At 47.4% G+C, this 22,744-nt stretch overlaps 2 protein-coding genes and 1 long non-coding RNA gene across 5 annotated transcripts in view; all 3 read right to left on the bottom strand.

Moving 5' to 3' along the window:
* Positions 1-22,744, bottom strand: part of tctn1 (tectonic family member 1) — a 1,200,810-nt gene that overhangs the window by 410,935 nt on the left and 767,131 nt on the right. The window lies entirely within an intron of this gene.
* Positions 1-22,744, bottom strand: part of LOC119129586 — a 539,655-nt gene that overhangs the window by 94,350 nt on the left and 422,561 nt on the right. The window lies entirely within an intron of this gene.
* The window catches only part of slc7a11 (solute carrier family 7 member 11), a 232,910-nt gene that overhangs the window by 76,799 nt on the left and 133,367 nt on the right, over positions 1-22,744 (bottom strand). For all 3 annotated transcript variants that reach the window (XM_037262863.1, XM_037262862.1, XM_037262860.1), the window contains exons 6-7: positions 18,104-18,148; positions 2,119-2,242 (exon numbers count right to left, since the gene is read on the bottom strand). In XM_037262863.1, coding sequence (XP_037118758.1) covers positions 2,119-2,242; positions 18,104-18,148 — 169 coding nt within the window. The remainder of the gene's footprint in view (positions 1-2,118; positions 2,243-18,103; positions 18,149-22,744) is intronic.

The raw sequence follows: 22,744 nt of genomic DNA on the forward strand, positions 1-22,744 counted from the left end.
CACCAGAAGATGGTGACAAAGCTTGACATGGGAGACCTGAAGGAGGGGGCCTGAGTAAGGGTGACTTAAAAGTTAGTGCTTCAAAATTAATTATTGTTAAACTGGTAAAGGGGGGTTTGTTGGTTGAACCAGTCAACCTCCATTGCCGTTCCAAATTTCACCAGAAGATGGTGACAAAGCTTGACATGGGCGACCTGAAGGAGGGGGCCTGAGTAAGGGTTATTTAAAAGTTAGTTCTTCAAAATTAACTATTGTTAAACTGGTAAAGGGGGCTTTGTTAGTTGAACCAGTCAACCTCCATTGTCGTTCCAAATTTCACCAGAAGATGGTGCCAAAGTTAGATTGAATTGATATAGGGGTAACGTGATGGAAACTAGTAGATAAATTAAATTGTTAAATTGTTAGTGACTAGAGAAACACGATCTGTCTGAATTACGCATAGTATCACAAAATTTTGGATTATTTTATATTATTATATAGGGTGTTTCATAAAGTACGCAGTTTTTTAATTGCGCGGGATTTTTTTGTTTGAAGATTGTCAGCACTGTTCCTATCATTTTCGTTATCTATTATCACTCCGATTAGAAGACCATTTGTCGTTTTTCTATTTTGTAGCCATGGAGCGGTTCAGTATCGAGCAACGCATTCTTATTGTGAAAACTCATTACAAAAACGGGGAGTGCTACGCAGAGACTGTCCGTAAACTTCGCGCGATCTTTGGACGTGACAATGCCCCGACCGCAACAACAGTTTTGAGGTTGGTACAGAAATTCGAAGAATCTGGGTCAGTTGCAACCAGAAAATCGCCCGCTCGAAACCGTAATTCCCTGAGCGTCTGATCTCACTTCGCGGCGGCGACCAAGAATGGCCTCCGAGGTCATGTGACCTCACACCTTGTGACTTCTTTTTATGGGGATATGTGAAGTCACAAGTTTACGTGAACAAACCTCAAACGATTACCGAACTGAAGATGGAAATTCAACGGGTAATCGGCGAAATCGACAGGGACGTCTGCAAAAGAGTTATCGTTAATTTCAACGATCGGATGACTGCCTGCAGAGAAAGTGGAGGTGGACATATGCTCTATCATTTTTCATTATTAAATTGAAGTATATGTTGAATGAAATTAAATAAAAATTTTGAATTTTGCATCGATTTTGGCTGATTTATTGCATTTTTAAAAACTGCGTACTTTATGAAACACCCTATATTATTTGTAATTATTTTTCTTGCTTATTCATTAAATGTCTTCTTCATCCTTAATTTGGTTATTAATTGTTTCGTATTACTATGTTGAGCATGGTTTGATATGCAGTAATTAGAACTTTAAATCTCTTTTGTTTCTCTATCATAGTCATACTGTAAATCGTTCAGTTCTTTTTAATGTGAAGACAGCTTTTATCCTTGACATCAGGAAGTGTCAGATCTGGTTCGAAATAGTTAACTTAAGCTCAGCTACATGCAGGTGTGCGCTAGTAACGAGTTCTCGCAGTCTTAACAAAGACAGCTAAAATATTCCGAGCAGTTACAAAAGCCCCAAATCTTTTAGGAAAAAGAGCCGCTGAAACGGCCGCAATCAATTTGATCCCGGGCCTCGACCAAGTAGTTACTCAACACCGGGGTCTTTTGATTTTAACGGGACTGGCGTCCGGAAAAGACGGAATTAATCTAAGAATAAATTGGTTGCGTAAACAGCGGTGAGATTCGGAACAAATCTTTTTCCGTCCCGGCTTACTTAAACTCTCGTCTCCTACTCTTAGCGCCTTAGTGTTGCAGAAGGAGCAAAGAGAGTTTTTAACCCTTTAAACGGAGAGCCGGTCGCTTACATTTGATAAGTGTAGGATTTGACAGGCTCAAGGATCGGACTCTACACCCACGAGAAGTGGCACCAGCGACATCGTCGCTGACCCCACCCGGCCCCCGGCCCCCTCTCTCCCTTGGAGCAAGCATCATCATCGAATGCAATGGACAGCTAAGAAAATATTAACATACCGCACTGATCATCTTTTCTGCACCATATTTTGTGCATCATTATTACATCTTTATTGTTTACAAATTTGAAAGGGGTCTTTAAATGTAAATGATATTTATTTTTTTATTTTTTATTTTATTGTTTACCACAGCAACTGCTTCTGAGTCCAGGAGCTCTTCAACTGACATCACGGTGTAGTAGGCCACATTAACCAGCACATAGCAGGTTGTCACGATCGCCATGGAGATACAGATGGCCAAGGGCACTGTCCTGGTAAAGGAGAGTTTGCTATTATGTCACCGTGTTATCAGAATTCATTTGCTAATCATTATGAAAAAATAATAGAGGTTGAGATCACAGTGTTGTGATGTTGGTTTGTTATAATGTACCGTAATTTTCGGACTATAAGTCGCGTTTTTTTTCATAGTTTGGGTGGGGGGGCGACTTATACTCAGGAGCGACTTATATACATATATATGTTTTTTTTCACTTTTTTGGGCATTTTATGGCTGGTGCGACTTATACTCCGGTGCGACTTATAGTCCGAAAATTACGGTATCTAAAAGACAGAGTTCTCAGTATCAAGCAATTCACACTGGTGACACTAGCAAGCTACACTGGTGACATTAATCTGGGGTTGTTCAGCAGAGATTTAACTTTTTCTTTTAGAAATAAAGGCATCATGGCAAGTGGTCTGTCCATTCTTTCCTGAGAAACCAGAAACAGCGTTAATATGGTGAATCAAGACGACTATATTGCTGCTAAGTTCAAAACAAAGTTTAAAATGGTTTGTTGCACTGTAGGCTGAGTCCTTGATTATATGCATCTTAAAAGTTAAAGTCCCAATGATCGTCACACACACATCTGGGTGTGGTGAAATTTGTCCTCTGCATTTAACCCATCCACGTGTGATTTTGATCCATCCCCTGGGGGAGAGGGGAGCAGTGAGCAGCAGCGGTGCCGCGCTCGGGAATCATTTGGTGATCTAACCCCCCAATTCCAACACTTAATGCTGAGTGCCAAGCAGGGAGGCCTTTAGGGTTTGAACCCCCAACCTTCCAGTCTCAGGGCGAACACTCTACCACTAGGCCGCTGAGCTTGAATGTTTAATCTTGCCCAAATTTTGAATTCTTAGAATGGACTGTTGAGGGACTGTTTGTGTGACTTTATAAATTTAATCAAATTCAATAAAAAATGTATCTGCTTGAGGAAATCACAATCCACTTCTTTATGTTAAGGATATAACAATTTGCTAAAATAATGGATCAAGGAAAAAATCTAAGGATTTATATATATTCATCCATCCATCCATCCATCTTCTTCCGCTTATCCGGGGTCGGGTCGCGGGGGCAGCAGCTTCAGGAGGGACTCCCAGACTTCCCTCTCCCCAGCCACTTCATCTAGCTCATCCCGGGGGATCCCAAGGCGTTCCCAGGCCAGCTGAGAGACATAGTCTCTCCAGCGCGTCCTGGGTCGTCCCCGGGGTCTCCTACCGGTGGGACATGCCCGGAACACCTCCCCAGGGAGGCGTCCAGAAGGCATCCTGATGAGATGCCCGAACCACCTCATCTGGCTCCTCTCAACGTGGAGGAGTAGCGACTCTACTCCGAGTCTCTCCCAGATGACCGAACTTCTCACCCTATCTCTAAGGGAGAGCCCGGACATCCTGGGGAGAAAACTCATTTCGGCCGCTTGTATCCGGGATCTCGTTCTTTCGGTCACGACCCATAGCTCGTGACCATAGGTGAGGGTAGGAGCGTAAATCGACCGGTAAATTGAGAGCTTTGCCTTTTGGCTCAGCTCTCTCTTTACCACGACGGACCGGTATAGAGTCCGTATTAATGCCGACGCTGCACCGATCCGCCTGTCGATCTCGCGCTCCATCCTCCCCTCACTCGTGAACAAGCCCCCAAGACACTTAAACTCCTCCACTTGGGGCAGGATCTCATCCCCGATCCGGAGAGGGCATTCCACCCTTTTCCGATCGAGGACCATGGACTCGGATTTGGAGGTGCTGACCCCCATCCCGACCGCTTCACACTCGGCTGCGAACCGCTCCAGTGAGAGCTGGAGATCACGGCCTGAAGAAGCCAACAGCATCACGTCGTCTGCAAAAAGCAGAGACGCGATGCTGAGGTCCCCAAACCGGACACCCTCAACGCCTCGGCTGCGCCTAGAAATTCTGTCCATAAAAATTATGAACAGAATCGGTGACAAAGGGCAGCCTTGGCGGAGTCCAACCCTCACTGGGAACGAATCCGACTTACTGCCGGACCAAACTCTGGCAGCGGTGATACAGGGACCGAACCGCCCTTATCAGTTGGCTCGGTACCCCGTACTCCCGAAGCACCCCCCACAGAACGCCTTCTCCAAGTCCACAAAACACATGTGGACTGGTTGGGCGAACTCCCATGCACCCTCGAGGATCCTGCTGAGGGTGAAGAGCTGGTCCACTGTTCCACGGCCAGGACGAAAGCCACACTGTTCCTCCTGAATCCGAGGTTCGACCTCCCGACGGACCCTCCTCTCCAGCACCCCTGAATAGACCTTACCAGGGAGGCTGAGGAGTGTAATTCCTCTGTAATTGGAACACACCCTCCGGTCCCCCTTCTTAAAGAGGGGAACCACCACCCCAGTCTGCCAATCCAGAGGCACTGTCCACGCGATGTTGTAGAGACGTGTCAGCCATGACCGCCCCACAACATCCAGAGCCCGTAAGAAATCCGGGCGGATCTCATCCACCCCCGGGGCCTTGCCACCGAGGAGTTTTTTAACTACCTAAGTGACTTCGACCCCAGAGATTGGAGAGTCCGCCTCAGAGTCCCCAGGCCCTGCTTCCACAATGGAAGGCGTATAGGTGGAATTGAGGCGGTCTTCGAAGTATTCTCCCCACCGACACACGACGTCCCGAGTCGAGGTCCGCAGCACGCCATCTCCACTGTAAACAGTGTTGATTGCACTGCTTCCCCCTCCTGAGACGCCGGATGGTGGACCAGAATTTCCTCGAAGCCGTCCGGAAGTCATTCTCCATGGCCTCGCCAAACTCCTCCCACGCCCGGGTTTTTGCCTCAGCAACCGCCGAAGCCGCGTTCCGCTTGGCCATCCGGTACCTGTCAGCTGCCTCCGGAGTCCCGCAGGCCAAAACGGCCCGATAGGACTCCTTCTTCAGCTTGACGGCATCCCTTACCGCCGGTGTCCACCAGCGGGTTCGGGGATTGCCGCCATGACAGGCACCAATGACCTTACGGCCACAGCTCCGGTCGGCCGCCTCAACAATGGAGGCGCGGAACAAGGTCCACTCGGACTCAATGTCCCCCGCCTCCCCGGGACGTGGTAAAAGCTCTGCCGGAGGTGGGAGTTGAAGCTCTTCCTGACAGGGTATTCCGACAGACGTTCCCAGCAGACCCTCACAGAGCGTTTGGGTCTGCCAGGTCAGACCGGCATCTTCCCCCACCATCGGAGTCAACCCACCACCAGGTGGTGATCAGTTGACAGCTCCGCCCCTCTCTTCGCCCGAGTGTCCAAAACATGCGGCCGCAAATCCGATGACACGACTACAAAGTCGATCATCGAACTGTGGCCTAGGGTGTCCTGGTGCCAAGTGCACACATGGACACCCTTATGTTTGAACATGGTGTTCATTATAGAAAATCCGTGTCGAGCACAGAAGTCCAATAATAGAACACCACTCGGATTCAGATCGGGGGGGCCGTTCCTCCTAATCACGCCCTTCCAGGTCTCACTGTCATTGCCCACGTGAGCATTGAAGTCACCCAGTAGAACGATGGAGTCCCCAGAAGGAGCGCTCTCCAGCACTTCCTCCAGGGACTCCAAGAAGGGTGGGTACTCTGAGCTGCCGTTTGGTGCATAGACACAAACAACAGTCAGGACCCGTCCCCCCACCCGAAGGCGGAGGGAGGCTACCCTCTCGTTCACCGGGGTGAACCCCAATGTGCAGGCGCTCAGCCGGGGGGCAATAAGTATACCCACACCTGCTCGACGCCTCTCACCGTGGGCAACTCCAGAGTGGAAGAGAGTCCAGCCCCTCTCGAGAGGGCTTGTACCGGAACCCAAACTGTGCGTGGAGGCAAGTCCGACTATATCTAGTCGGAACTTTTCTGCCTCGCACACCAGCTCGGGCTCCTTTCCAGCCAGAGAGGTGACATTCCATGTCCCAAGAGCCAGCTTCTGCAGCCGGGGATCAGACCGCCAAGGTCCCTGCCTTTGGCCGCCGCCCAGCTTGCACTGCACCCGACCCCTTTGGCCCCTCCCACAGGTGGTGAGCCCATGGGAAGGGGGACCCACGTTTCCTTTTCGGGCTGTGCCCGGCCGGGCCCCATGGGCGAAGGCCCGGCCACCAGACGCTCGCCTTCGAGCCCCGCCTCCAGGCCTGGCTCCAGAGGGGGACCCGGTGACCCGCGTCCGGGCGAGGGAAAACGAGATCCATTTATTTTGTTCGTCATAAGGGGCTCGTGTGAGTGAATATATATATTCAAGATTAAAGAATTTTTATTCGCCATGTTTGGGCGTGCCAAACAAGGAATTTGACTTCGGTAAATCACAGCCTCTGTTCAACAGTTAGGTGATGAACAACACTCAGGATGTGTGAAAAATGACAAATATTCTCAAACATCCCCTGATCTTAAACAATATATATATATATATTAGGGGTGTAAATCGCGGGTTTTGTCACGATACGATATCATATCGATACAAAGAACCACGATACGATATTTGCCGATATCTTAAAGCCTGCTGTGATTCATTCACGATACATCACGATATAGTGCTCTACGATCGATATAGAACAGGGGTGGCCAACCAGTCAGAGACTAAGAGCCACATTTTTTACTGTGTCATCGCAAAGAGCCACATCGGACTCAGACTCGGGGACTCGGACTCGGTCGGACTCGGTCATTTTTGCCGGACTCGGTGCTGATTTTGACCGAGTCCACCGAGTCCGACAATAAAAAAAATACGTTCAATTTTATTTTCATCATGCTGCTGAGAATGCGCGTAGGAATACTGTCCACAGCCCTGCTTACGATCAAGTTTGAAAAAGAACTTGACAGCATTGAGCGCCGCCGGCGTTTGTCGGCCGCCACCTCGCCAACCGGTCAAACGCGCATGCGCGTGAGGGGAAATCCCGCAAAGGAGGAGGGACAAACAGAGCGATTGGTTTTGCTGGCTTTTTAATGAATGGTGACTGTGACTACGGGGGCCCATTAGGTCCAGAAAAGCTGACAAGACGCTTGCCAAAATGGCAAGGAAAAAATGCACAGCTAAACGAATATATGACGATGAACACAGGACGTTTTTAACAGAGTTAAAGTTGTTTTTTGTTGAACGCTATGGCAAGCCATTCTGCCTGATATGTCGGACGTCATTGGCGCATTTAAAAGCTTCAAATGGTCAGCGCCACTTCAGCTCACTTCATGCCAATATCGATAAGGACTTTGCAAAAGGGACTGAATTTCGCAAGCACAAGTTTGGAGGCTTTGAAAAGTCAGGCAGAAAAATAGGTACAGTTTTTCAAAAAAATTACGAAGCACTCAGAGACTGTCACACTTGCATTGCTTCAACTGGCTTGGAACACTGCACGGGCTAAAAAGCCATACAATGGAGTTCGTTAAAATATGCCTCAGTGACGTTATTGAATTTTATTTTCATCATGCTGCTGAGAATGCGCGTAGGAATACTGTCCACAGCCCTGCTTGCTTGTTATGAAGACAAATTTAGTTGTTGCGTGCGCGCCCGCGCCTGCCTGCCTGCGTGCGTGCACGTACAAGACCCACAATGCCCCGCGCGCAGCCAAGATGGAAGAACCCGGGAGCAGCGAGAGAACAATGTTTTGCCTCTAGATTTGGGGGGGAAACGGAGCGTAAGTTACGATCAATGCGGCCACGTTGAGTTGCACTTAGGCTAATGTTTACATTATGTACCAATGTCAAGGACGATTATGTCACCCAGCTTATATCATTGATGTGTTTCGATAGTTGTGGGGTCGTCACTAATTATTTGTGTTTAGATAAATGTCTGTTAAAAGAGCTATAATGGTGTAATTAATGATTAAAACTTGAAAGTATCTGTTTATTGTATTCGTTTATATGTTTAATAAAGACAAAGCCATCACAAAACTGTTGTAATTATTTAGATTTTGATCTAAATTAGCCTTGAATAAAGACTAAGCAGTCACATGAATTAACAGAAAAAATGGACAGCCGGACTCGGACTCGTGGTCAAGAGGCCGGACTCGGACTCGGTGCAAAAATCCGACCGAGTCCACAGCCCTGGACTAGTAAACATTACACCTTGACCATATGTTCTAATCCAAATGCAAAAAAAAAGTGCTTCCAAACGAATGACTTTAAGCCCAAAGGGGAGCGAATTTCCTCGTCTTCTTGGACACTAGCCATAGCACCAGCCCAGGAGCCGCGTAGTTGTCGGCTCCCCTTTCACGTGCCTGCTCTGCTCACAACACAACACGCCGCGCACTGCTCCCGGAAAGAGGAAGCAAGCAACAATGAACTGGATTTCAAAATAAAGTCGCGTCTAATGTCCGAGGTCAAAAACGGGCGATATAGATCGATGTTTACGTTTAGCATCGATGCCAACAAATCGTAGAGCATTATATATATCGATTAATCGATGTGTATCGATGAATCGTTACACCCCTAATATATATATAGATATGGAACGGATTCAATTTTTTTCCGATTTTTTTAATGGGAAAAGTAGTTTCGGAATACGAACGATTCACTTCTCGAACCGCCTTCTGGAATGGATTGTGGTCAAAAACCGAGGTTTGACTGTTTATATAGTATATATATATATATTCCTTGTTTGGCACGCCCAAATATATATGTGTGTGTATGTATGTACGTATGTATGTATGTACGTATATACATACACATAAAATTTTAATTTTTTGTCAAGAATCAACAAGTGGGACACAATCGTGAAGTGGAACGAAATTTGTTGGATAATTGAAACTTTTTTAACAAATAAAAAACTGAAAAGTGGGGCGTGCAATATTATTCGGCCCCTTTACTTTCAGTGCAGCAAACTCACTCCAGAAGTTCAGTGAGGATCTTTGAATGATCCAATGTTGTCCTAAATGACTGATGATGATAAATAGAATGGACCTGTGTGTCATCAAGTCTCCGTATAAATGCACCTGCTCTTTGATAGTCTCAGGGTTCTGTTTAAAGCGCAGAGAGTACCATGAAGACAAAGGAACACACCAGGCAGGTCCGAGATACTGTTGTGGAGAAGTTTAAAGCCGGATTTGGATACAAAAAGATTTCCCAAGCTTTAAACATCTCAAGGAGCACTGTGCAAGCAATTATATTGAAATGGAAGGAGTATCAGACCACTGCAAATCTACCAAGACCCGGCCGTCCCTCCAAACTTTCATCTCAAACAAGGAGAAGACTGATCAGAGATGCAGCCAAGAGGCCCATGATCACGCTGGATGAACTGCAGATAACTACAGCTGAGGTGGGAGAGTCTGTCCATAGGACAACAATCAGTCGTGCACTGCACAAATCTGGCCTTTATGGAAGAGTGGCAAGAAGAAAGCCATTTCTCAAAGATATCCATAAAAAGTCTCGTTTAAAGTTTGCCACAAGCCACCTGGGAGACACACCAAACATGTGGAAGAAGGTGCTCTGGTCAGATGAAACCAAAATCGAACCTTTTGGCCACAATGCAAAACGATATGTTTGGCGTAAAAGCAACACAGCTCATCACCCTGAACACACCATCCCCACTGTCAAACATGGTGGTGGCAGCATCATGGTTTGGGCCTGCTTTTCTTCAGCAGGGACAGGGAAGATGGCTAAAATTGATGGGAAGATGGATGGAGCCAAATACAGGACCATTCTGGAAGAAAACCTGTTGGAGTCTGCAAAAGACCTGAGACCGGGACGGAGATTTATCTTCCAACAGGACAATGATCCAAAACATAAAGCCAAATCTACAATGGAATGGTTCACAAATAGACGTATCTAGGTGTTAGAATGGCCAAGTCAAAGTCCAGACCTGAATCCAATCGAGAATCTGTGGAAAGAGCTGAAGACTGCTGTTCACAAACGCTCTCCATCCAACCTCACTGAGCTCGAGCTGTTTTGCAAGGAAGAATGGGCAAGAATTCCAGTCTCTTGATGTGCAAAACTGATAGAGACATACCCCAAGCGACTTGCAGCTGTAATTGCAGCAAAAGGTGGCGCTACAAAGTATTAGCGCAAGGGGGCCAAATAATATTGCACGCCCCACTTTTCAGTTTTTTATTTGTTAAAAAAGTTTAAATTATCCAATAAATTTTGTTCCACTTCACGATTGTGTCCCACTTGTTGATTCTTGACAAAAAATTAAACTTTTATATCTTTATGTTTGAAGCCTGAAATGTCGCGAAATGTTGAAAGGTTCAAGGGGGCCGAATACTTTCGCAAGGCACTGTATATATATACATACATACATACATATACAGTACTGTCTCAGAAAATTAGAATATTATGATAAAGTTCTATATTTTCTGTAATGCAATTAAAAAACCAAAAATGTCATACATTCTGGATTCATTACAAATCAACTGAAATATTGCAAGCCTTTTATTATTTTAATATTGCTAATTATGGCATACAGTTTAAGAAAACTCTAATATCCTATCCCAAAATATTAGAATATCATGAATAAGTATACTAGTAGGGTATAAGCCTGCTCCGTCCTGCTTCAATGACTTCCGCCCCGTGGCACTTACGCCCATCATCATGAAGTGCTTTGAGCGGCTTGTCATGGAGCACATCAGATCCATTCCCCCCCCCCCCCCCCCCCCCCCCCCCCACCATAGACCCCTTCCAGTTTACGTACCGAGCCAAACGGTCCTCTGAGGATGCCATCTGCTCTGCCCTCCACTCTGCCCTCACCCACCTGGAGGGAAGGGACTCGTATGTGAGATTGCTGTTTGTGGACTTCAGTTCTGCATTCAACACCATTGTACCACAGGGACTCATCTGCAAACTCGACAAGCTGGGCCTCAGTACCTACCTCTTCAACTGGCGACTGGACTTCCTCTGTCAGAGGCCTCAGGTGGTACGTGTTGGCGACAAAATCTCCGCCAGCATCACGCTGAGCACGAGGCCCCCCCAAGGCTGCGTGCTCAGTCCGCTGCTCTTCACCCTGCTGACGCATGACTGCACTGCAACTTACAGTAGCAACCGCGTGCTGAAATATGCCGACGACAAGACTCTGGTGGGTCTCATCACCAGGGGCGACGAGACTCAATGCAGGTCGGAGGTCGACCTACTGGCCACGTGGTGCAGGGACAACAACCTCCTGCTGAACGTCAACAAGACCAAGGAGATTGTTGTTGACTTCCGGAAGGGTCACACCCAACACCTGCCACTGACCATCGACGGTGCTGTGGTGGAGAGAGTGAGCAGCACCAGATTCCTGGGGGTGCACATCAGTGAGGACCTCTCCTGGTCCACCAACACCGCAACACTCGCAAAGAAAGCAGAGCGCCGCCTGTACTTCCTGCGGAAACTCAGACGAGCAAGTGCTCCTCCGGCCGTCATGACTACATTCTACCGTGGCACCATTGAGAGCGTCCTCTCCCGTTGTATCGCTGTTTGGGGTGGTAGCTGCATTGACTACAACATGAAGGCCCTGCAGCGCATAGTGAACACGGCTGGTAAGATTATTGGTGCTTCACTCCCCTCCCTGAAGGACATTTACACCTCCCATCTCACCCGCAAGGCGACCACGATTGTGAGTGATGTGAGTCACCCCGCTCACTCTTTGTTTGATCTTCTGCCCTCTGGGAAGAGGTACAGGAGCCTGCGCTCCCGCACCACCAGAGTCACCAACAGCTTCATACTCCAGGCTGTTAGGATCCTGAACTCTCTCCCCCCTTCTGCGTAGCGTCCTCTACTTTTGCGCTATATTCTGACTGTCTGCTGTATGCACACTTGCTCCATTTTTGCTCCTCTTATTTGTTATGCTATTTATTTATTTATTTATTTATTTATTTATTTATTTATTTATTTATTTATTAGTTATTCACTCTTATTTATTCATTGTTTGTGCCTTCTTGTTTTTACTTTTTGTGTTGTTTACTTGTATGTACATTGTGTACTATGTCTTGTCACCGTGGGATAGTGGGAACGTAATTTCGATCTCTGTGTGTCTTGACGTGAAGAAATTGACAATAAAGCAGACTTTGACATTGACTTCAACTAATCACTTGAATCGTCTAATTAACTCGAAACACCTGCAAAGGCTTCCTGAGCCTTGAAAAACACTCAGCTTGGTTCGGTAAACTAAATCACAAGTATGGGGAAGACTGCTGATCTGACTGCTGTCCAGAGGACCATCATTGACACCCTCCATCAGGAGGGTAAGAGACAAAAAGAAATTTTATCAAAGAGCAAGCTGTTCACAGAGTGCAGTTTCAAAGCACTTCCACAAAAAGTCTGTTGGAAGGGGGAAATGTGGCAGGAAACGCTGCACAACCAAGAGAGATGACCGCAGCCTTGACAGCATTGTGAAGAAGAGTCGCTTCCAGAATTTTGGGGAACTTCAAAGACAGTGGACTGAAGCTGGAGTCCAGGTACATATCAAAAGCCACTGTTCACAGACGTGTCCGGGAAATGGCCAACAATAGCCGTATTCCCATGGTCAAGCCACTTCTGAACTCAAGACAACGGAAGAAGCGTCTGACTTGGGCGATGGAAAAGAAGCACTGGACAGTTGCAGAGTGGTTCAAAGTCCTCTTTTCAGACAAAAGCAAGTTTTGTATTTCATTTGGAAGTCAAGGCGCTAGAGTCTGAAGAAAAGGCTGGAGAGGAGCAAAATCCAAGTTGCTTGAAATCCAGTGTGAAGTTCCCACAGTCAGCGATGGTTAGGGGAGCCATGTCAGCTGCTGGTGTTGGTCCACTGTGTTTCATCAAGTCCAGAGTAAATGCAGATTTTAGAGCACTACATGCTTCCGTCTGCTGAAAAGCTCTATGGAGATGATGATTTCATTTTCCAGCATGATCTGGCACCTGCCCACAGTGCCAAAACCACCAGTAAATGGTGTACTGACCATGGCATTACTGTCCTCAATTGGCCTGCCAATTCCCATCGAGAACTTGTGGGGTATTGTGAAGAAGAAGCTGAAAGACTCCAGACCCAACAATGCAAATGAGCTAAAGGCCGCTATTGAAGCATCCTGGGCATCCATAACACCTCAGCAATGCCACAGGCTGATTGCCTCCTTGCCACGCCGCATTGATGCAGTAATCTGTGCAAAAGGATTCCAAACCAAGTACTGAGTGCATCAATGTTTGATTTTGTTTTGCTGTTAAAATTTTTTTACTTGGTCTGAGGAAATATTCTAATATTTTGAGATAGGATATTTGAGTTTTCTTAAGCTGTAAGCCATAATCAGCCATATTAAAATAATAAAAGGCTTGCAATATTTCAGTTGATTTGTAATGAATCCAGAATGTATGACATTTTTGTTTTTTTAATTGCATTACAGAAAATAAAGAACTTTATCACAATATTCTAATTTTCTGAGACAGTCCTAATGTTAATTATATTTTGTCCATGTATACATATTAAATAATTCCAAATGGTCTGTCCGCTTCCTTTCATTGCTAGCCTCCGGTTGCGCTGCTTCCAGACGTATATTTTCAGATTTAAATATTTAACCAATCACATTTCAGCCACTATTTGTTGCCAGGGTCAAGAAATCTGCCTGGAGTTCTTTACAATCATTTCTGCGGGCCCTGTAGCATAAAATAAATGTCAATCAAACTGTTGCTTCAACCAATCAGATTTTGAGTTGGCAACACCAAGGCCATCTAGCAGGCGTACGGAAACGTCAGCATATTCACACGCTTTGATTGGATAGTCAGAGTGTACTAGCCAGAGCTAGCAAACTGCATCTGTAGCGAGTTGCACAAGCAAAGATATTGTTGTGTTTATTTAATAGCTGTTTTGTCAACCCACAATGGCTGAAGCAGGAGAAGAAATGGATTTGGTTGCAGATTTACTGTGTAGCCATTTTCAGGACAGACTTTTCAAGAAAACATTTTTGTGTTTGGCGGTGACCATCCCCGTGTCCACTGCTTCTGTTGAAAGGACATGCTCAGCCCTAAAGCGAATTAAAACTTCGATGGCGATAGAAAAGGACTTCTTGATGGAACTGAAACGCACGGATAATCTGCACAACAGAGTAATTGAAATCTTCTTGAGGAAAGAAAGGAGGATGGATTTTGTAAACAAATAATCTGGATTTTTGGTGAGTAAAATGTTGCTATATTCCTAAATAATATTGCAATTTTATCTGATTATATTTTATGCTTTTTTTATGTGTGCCGCAGCTGTACCTGCAGTAGTTTCATAGCCATATAATATTTGTTGAGGGTTGGATTGATTCAGACGGAGCACTACTGAAGGCCTAGGTGTGAAATGCACGGCCCGTGTAAGGAAGGAAGGAAGGAAGGAGTAGGTAGGTAGATAGGTAGGTAGGTAGGTAGGTAGGTGCTTCATCTGATTGAATTTATGATTAAGCACGGTACAAATAAATCTGACATGACTTGGTATATGTGGTGGGAGTGATACTCGCACAAGGAAATGAATATACATGATCAAACCTGGCTTCATCCACTCATACCGGACTCTGCTATCGAGCTAGCAGGCTACACCACACAGCGTCATGACAGGACTGAGAACTCCGGCAAGAGCAAGGGGGGGGGTCTCTGTATGTACGTCAATAACAACTGGTGTACTAATATGGTGACTGTAGACAGTCACTGCTGCCCGGACCTGGAGTATGTGACTATTAAATGCAGGCCCTTTTACCTCCCTCGTGAATTTACTGTAGTCATGACGACTGTTGTTTACATACCTCCGGAGGCTAATGCTAAGCTAGCTATTGGACTATTACATGGCAGTATTAGCAGCCAGCTGAGCAGATATCCTGACGCTACAGATCAATTAGGTCAAGGACTAGCAGATTCGCCAACAGTTTTTACCCTACAGCAGTAGTCACATTAAAGGCCGCTAAAAAGGGATGATTATGTCTGTGTATGTTCTTCTGTGGGTTTTTATCTTGTATTTTTTTATCTTTTTATTCTATTTATTCTATTTATTTTTTATTTTGTGCACTGATCGGTTGGCACTTTTTAAATTTCGTTGTACATGTGTGACAATGACAATAAAGATCCATTCTATTCTATTCTAAATGTTGCATCCCGGGTGAACGTCGCATAGCAATTACATGTGAGACAGGCTGGGCATGTTTTGGTCAGTTGTCAGTGAATGAGGCGTCCACCAGCGATGGACTAAGGCAGTGGTCCCTAACCTTTTTTGCGCCATGGACCGGTTATGCGTCAGAAATATTTTTGCGGACCGGCCTTTATATAAATAATACATTTATATGAATAAATAATAAATTTATAATAAATACATAAATACGATGAAATAAAATGATACGACTGGCATAAAAACAAATATAAACCACATGAAAATAAAACTCACCATTACGTTGAATTATTGGGAGCACCGAGCTTGTTTCTCAGAAACAAGCCGGTCCCATTGAGGCGTAATTGGAAACAATGACACCCGAAGTGGTTAAGGTTTGTCTTTTAATGCAGGATGCTTGGTCTCCATGTGCCGAAGCAGTTTTGAAGGCTTCATTGCCTCGTTAGCTAGCCTGTCGCCACATGTGCCGAGTGCGCTTGGCACGTCAGAGTCACCTGTGGCGATAAATCCATATTTTAAGTAGGACTCCAGAAATGTTCTTTTAAATGCAGCTTTCCTTTTCTTAGAAGTGGTAGCCTCTTCTTCTTCAGTCTCCTCATTGGGCATTTTTTCTCTTTCCGAAGAAGCTTTCCAAACTTCTCTGTTTCTTCCTCATTTTTGCTTGCCTCGCGGGCTCGACTGGGGTGACATGTCACGTGACCGAGACGAGCGTCTTGTGTCAAGAGACAGCGACGGATGTAATTGGGAGAGAATTGCCAATTTATATTTTTCAAAATAAATTCTTACTCATTTTTGCTAGCTTTGCGGGCTCGACTGGGAAAACATGTCACGTGACCGGGACGAGTGTCTTCACCAGAATGAATTGATCGTCGATAAAAAAAAAAAAATATATATTTTTTTTTTTTTCCTGTGCGGCTTGGCGGTCAAGTGACCCACGGACCGGTACCGCTTATGTTACCCACTTATGTCCATCGTCAGTCCATATTTTTTCAACCCTTGTCCCTTTTAGTCCCTTATCCTTCATCCGCAGAATGGGCGTCTTCCAACAACGGACGGACCATTTGGTTACTGTAACGCAGTGGTTCTTAACCTTTTTCCTTGTTCGCACCCCATTCAATTCACCAACCAGTTCTCGCACCCCTAACCCTAAATAATTATTATAATAATAATTGGTTTACTTTACAGCTATAAGGCTTAATTAGCATTATCCCGAATGCCAATTAACACAATGACTTCTTGATTTCCAGAATTTTTCACTTTTTTCGGTTACCCCACCATTATCCCTGAAAAATTTTAAATTTCCCCCAGGGTATCCTCGCACCCCTAGGGGGTGCGAGCACCCCCGGTTAAGAACCACTGCTGTAACGAAATGCTCACCTCTGATAAAAGAAGTGTTATAAGTATTCTCATGAATTCAGTTTAAATTCAGGGTTAATTTTGCTTTTTAGTCATTGATTTTGGAAGGGACCAAGTCCGGACTCCCTCTTGCATTTTTATATTCATTTGAAAGGGCATATGTAAACTTATGTTAGAATGGGCACATTCACTTTGGCACATGTGATTAGCTAGGTAGCTTGAGCTATGCTGTTATCTTGCTGTGACCTCTCTTGTTTTCACTGGCTTTCCCTTCTCTATGACAGTGGTCCCCAACCACCGGGCCGCGGACCGGTACCGGTCCGTGGGTCACTTGGTACCGGGCCGCGGAGCCGCACAGGAAAAAAAAAAAAAAAAAAAAAAAAAAAAGCAAAAAAACTTTTTTTTTTTTTTCTTTTCATTGACGATCAATTCATTCAGATTAAGACGCTCGTCCCGGTCACGTGACATGTTTCCCCAGTCGAGCCCGCAAAGCTAGCAAAAATGAGTAAGAATTTATTTTGAAAAATATAAAAAATTTGGCGAATCTCTCCCAATTACATCTGTCGGTGCATCTGAAAAATAAGGACTCTTGACACAGGGCGCTTGTCTCGGTCACGTGACATTTCACCACAGTCAAGCCCGCGAGGCAAGCAAAAATGAGCAAGAAACAGAGAAGTTTGGAAAGCTTCTTCGGAAAGGGAAAAACGTCCAATGAGGACACTGAAGAAGAAGAGGCTACGACTTCTAAGAAAAGGAAAGCTGCATTTAAAAGAACATTTCTGGAGTCCTACTTAAAATATGGATTTATCGCCACAGGTGACTCTGACGCGCCAAGTGCACTCGGCATATGTGGCGAAAGGCTAGCTAACGAGGCAATGAAGCCTTCAAACGTGCTTCGGCACATGGAGACCAAGCATCCTGCATTTAAAGACAAACCTTAACCACTTCGGGTGTCATTGTCTCCGATTGCGCCTAGATGGGAACGGCTCATTTCTGAGAAAAGAGCTCGGTGCTCCCACTAATTCAACGTTTTATTTTTATGTGGTTTATATTTGTTTTTATGCCAGTCGTATCATTTTATTTCATCCTATTTATATATATAAATATTTAAATAATAAATATATAAATATATTTATTTATATAAAGGCCGGTCCGCGAAAATATTTCTGACACGTAACCGGTCCGTGGTGCAAAAAAGGTTGGGGACCACTGCTCTATGACACTTTTTGCACATACATACATAGGAGTTGATCTCAGTTAAGACTGCAAGGTCACACATTATCACACAGGCTAGGCAGAATCGCTCTCTTGCAGGCGGGCGGCCAAGAGTATTATAAGAGTAGGGACCTTGGAGGTGGGGGTTAGACCTTCCGCAATCTTGCAGAGAAGGCTCCACAGCTGTGTATCGATCTTTCTGGCTTACATTAAATAGTTAAGCAGAGAAGGCAGCCTCCTGGTAATTACTATTAGCATAGCAAGCATTAAAGATAAAGAATTGGGACAAAATCTAACACTTACCTCTCAGGATTATGAATTTCCTCTGTAACAAAATTTAGGTAGAACCTGGAAAAGACATGACCAGCATGATTAGTGCTTGATGGCTTTCTAGGTTCCACTGTCACAAATTCAAAATATATACCTCAATTTTAAAGGGATAATTCACATGCACATGTACGGATGCACTTGCATTAGTGAAAAAATAATGTTTTTCTTTAATAGTGTCCATAATTGATTTAATAACTTTATTCATTACATTGTTTAATGTACATGTGTACATACTTCATCTTTCATGAAACAATGGGACCGTTTTTAAGTTATCACAGTAAACTGTGTGATTGCTGTCTGTCACTGGCCTCAGATGTCCAGCGTTACTATATGCTTGTGGTCCAAGTTTGTTATCACACCAGCCCTGACCGACTGCCCGTCTCCGACCACAATCGTGCAGACGCCAGCCCCAATCTATCGCCCGACCATGACCACGTCTTCGCCTCATCTCTTGGACTACGCCGTCCCTGATTTCCACTTCCCATCTTCCCCAAGAGATCAAATAAAACAGTGTTAAGCAACTGGTCGTCCTGTCCGCTTTGTGCGACAGAACGTACTGACCACATCCACGACCAGCGTACAGTTTGGCACGAGGAATCGACTCATACGCACGGAGGAGTGGCTAGAAGGGCTCTCGGAGGAGGTCAAAAGTCTCACCCAGATGTTCCACCAGTTCCTCCGGGGTGCCAGGACCACCGCTCAGCCATCCGCTCCCATCCGACGGCCTCAACTCCTTTCCCCCGCTGGGGCTTCGGCTACCACTGCACCGCCGATGACACCACTGAATGGTTCAGAGCCCAAGGTGGGACACTCCGAGCGGTTCGACAGCGATCCCCGACAAGTCCGGCCGTTTCTATCAAGCTGCCGTATTCAATTCGCCCTCCAGCCACGGACCTTCGCCTCGGAGGTAGCCGAGGTAGGGTACGCCATAACGCACCTCACCGGGAAGGCTCACTTATGGGGCACCGCGGAATTCGACCGCCATACCCCGGCGTGCTCCAACTTCGAGGCGTTCGCAGCCAAAATCTTCAAGGTTTTCGAAGTGTGTTTGTCCGGCACCAAAGCCGCCCAGGAGCTCCTCCGGATCCGCCAGGGGAGCCGCCCATTGATCAACCATGTGCTGGACTTCCGCATTACAGCGCGTCGATCCTTGACGTATTTTACAAGAGCCTCGCGGACTATATCAAGGATGATCGAGCCACGAGGTTGGCCCTGCCTCCACCTCGAGTCGACGGAGCAAAGCCTAACGAGGTCGGAAGAGCCTCACTCCCCAGAGGAGCGACGCCGACGATGCGCGCGTTGGCCTGTGCTTCTATTTTTGGGACGAAGGTCATCGGGTAACGACTTGCCCGTCAAAAGACAAGAGCTCACGCGGGGAACAGGGAATTTGTTTGAGCTCGACGTCGATCCCCGCTCCCTCCTGTCATAAGACTTTGCTACCAGTTCGACTCATGCTCGCCCAGGAGACTCACGGCCTGTCTGCACTGGTGGACTCCGGAGCAGAGGTCAACATCATGGACACCAGCCTCTCCCAGCGGTTATGAGTTGGCTCTCTGCTTCTACCGGGGTCCAGTCAGGCACATCAACCCCTCATCCCCCGTTGACAGTACTCTTATCTGGCAACCACCAAGAAACCATCCAGTTTCACCTTCTGTCCGCACCCGGCCAACCTCTCATTCTTGGTCACCCCTGGCTACGTCAACACAACCCCCACGTCGACTGGGAAACCAGGACTGCCATCAGACCTGCCTGAAAGGGATGCAGTGGCAACCACCCTTTCCGTCCGCCACCTGACCTCTCGCTGGTCCCGTCATGTTACCACAACCCTGGGTAGGTCTTCAGCAAGGCCAAGGGGACTTCCTTGCCACTGCATCGCCCCTTCGACTGCGCTATTGACCTCCTACCGGGCACCGTTCCACCCAAGGGCCGCCTGTACATCCTGTCAATACCCGAGAGGGCTGTGATGTTGGAGTACATCAAGGACTCTCTCACGGTTGGCATAATCCGTCCCTCCTCTTCACCGGCCGGGGCTGGATTCGTCTTCATGGGCAAGAAGGATGGCTCACTGTACCCATGCATTGACTATTGTGGGTTGAACAATATCACGGTGAAGAATCGTTGCCCGTTGCCCCTACTGTCGTCGATGTTCGAGCTCCTTGAAGGGACCACCATCTTCACCAAGTTGGACCTAAGGAATACCTTGTCCGCATCCGGGAGACAGACGAACAATGGCCACCATGAGTATCTGGTGGTTCGGCCTCACCAATACCCCTGCCGTCTTCTAAGCACTGGTAAACGACGTCCTCTGGGATATGCTCAACCGCTTCGTCTCCGTTTACCTGGATGACAACCTCATCTTCTTCCGGTCCAAGGAAGAACACAGTCCGTCCTCCGCCGCCTCCTTGAAAACTTGTGAAGCCGGAGAAGTGCGAGTTCCATGCAAAGTCGGTGTCCTTCCTGGATTACATCATTGCCAAAGGCAGCATAAGGATGGACCCGGCAAAAGTAGAGGTGGTTACTTCATGGCCCACCACAAGGAAAAGGCTGCAACAATTTCTTGGGTTCGCCAACTTTTACAGAGGTTTTATCAGGAATTACAGTTCGGTTGCCACTGCCCTCACCAGCATTGCCGTCCGCTACCAGTGGACTCACACTGCCGACAAGGCATTCATAGAAATGAGACGCTTCACCACCACTCCCATCCTGCGGCTGCCCGATCCTGGGCGACAATTTGTACTCGAGGTCGATGCTTTGGATGTAGGGGTGGGGGCTGTTCTGTCTCAGTGCTCCAGTCCAGATGAGAAGCTGCACCCATGTACCTTCATCTCCCGCCGTCTGTTGACCGCGGAACGTAAACACAACATCGGCAATCGAGAACTCCTCGCGGTAAAGCTGACCCTGGAAGAGTGGAAGCAGTGGCTCGAGGGTGCAGCTACTCCCTTCTTGGTCTGGACAGACCATCGTAATTTAGAGTAGTTGAGGACAGCCAAGAGACTGAACTCCCGCCAAGCCCGCTCGTCCTTGTTCTTCGGGTGGTTCAACTTCACACTCTCCTTTCAGCCGGGGTCCCGCAATGCCAAGATGGACGCACTGTCGTGTGCCTTTCCAGGAGGGGAGAAGGAGACTGCGGCCCCCATCCTTCCCGACTCAGTCATGGTCGCCAACGTTTCCTGGCACATTTATGACAGAGTAAAGGCGGCGGTCCGGAACCAGCGCCTGCCCGGAGGACCGCCTCTTTGTGGCAGGTAACCCCCGCTCTTCCATTCTGCAGTGGGCACACGACGCCCATCTGACCTGTCTGAGTTCTCGGTCGCCCAGCACTTCTGGTGGCCCACCCCGAGGGAGGACATCCGTGACTACGTCAGGGCCTGCCCCGTCTGCGCCGGATGCCAGGTCCGACTTACCGAGTAGGTCACCGAGTGTGGCTCTTGGTGCTTCCACACTGGGCGGAATCTCTCAAATTGGCGCCTCACTCTGTGGGACATTTCCCCATCCACAAGGTCATCAGCCCTTCTGCCATCCGCCACCGCCTTTCAAGCTCCATGAGGATCCGCCCCACGTTCCACCTGTCGCGGGTGAGGCCCGTCCACGACAGCCCACTGACTCCCACGCCAGCGCTGCCACCTCCCGGTTCGTCAATGGGGATCCCGTGTATACGGTCCGCTTCCTGCTCCAGTCCTGTCAGCCATGCCGAGGTATCCAATGCCTGGTCGACAGGGAGGGCTACAATGACTTCCATCGCTGCTTGGTGCCAGCCCGCTGGATTCTTGACCCAGATCTCATCGCCGAATTCCACTGCCTGCATCTTGACCAGGCCGCCCACCGGCGGTGGCGTCCAAGGGGTTCCAGGAGTGCCGCAGCGCCCGGCCACGCATGTCGCTCTGTGCCTTCTGCCATGTCCTCTGTTCCAGATGTTCCGGTGCCTCTGCTCTCGGTATTGACTCCTGATGTGTGGATTCGAACACCTGCTGAGAATTGATTCTCTGCGGAGTAGTGATCCATTCCTGTTTCCTCCCCGCCCGCCCGACCTGCGCCGGGACCCTGTTTGGGGACATTAGGAGCCATCCCTTGAGAGGGATCGGGCCACCTGCCACCCAGCCGGTAACTTTCCGCCTCAGTCTACCTGTCACAGCCACACCCACTCATCAACTCAATCACCTGCACCTGCATCTGCTCATTCCCAGTCCCTATTTAAATCCTACACACCCGCCTAACGTTGTCAGTACGTCCCCTTTTGCTATCCCTGCCTTGCTCCTTCTGCCTAGTTTCTGTGCCTTGTCTTGCTCTGGTGTCGACCCGCTTTGTTATCTACTGACCGACTATGCCTGCTCGCCGCCAGCCCTGACCAACTGCCCGTCTCTGACCACGATCGTACGCCGCCAGCCCTGACCTATCGCCCAAACACGTCTTCGCCTCGTTTCTTGGACCACGCCGCCCGTGCCTGATCTCCACTTCCCATCTTCCCCAAGTGATCAAATAAAACAGTGTTGCGCACCAGGGCGTCCTGTCCACTTTGTGTGTCAATTTCTTACTTTGTTTAAATCTAAACCTAGTGTTTCAGTCTTTTATCTTGAAATTTGCTGTCATTGTTTCTTTCACTTGCTTCAATGTTTT

The sequence above is a fragment of the Syngnathus acus genome, chromosome 10 (genome assembly GCF_901709675.1).
Source record: "Syngnathus acus chromosome 10, fSynAcu1.2, whole genome shotgun sequence".
NCBI lineage: Eukaryota > Metazoa > Chordata > Actinopteri > Syngnathiformes > Syngnathidae > Syngnathus > Syngnathus acus.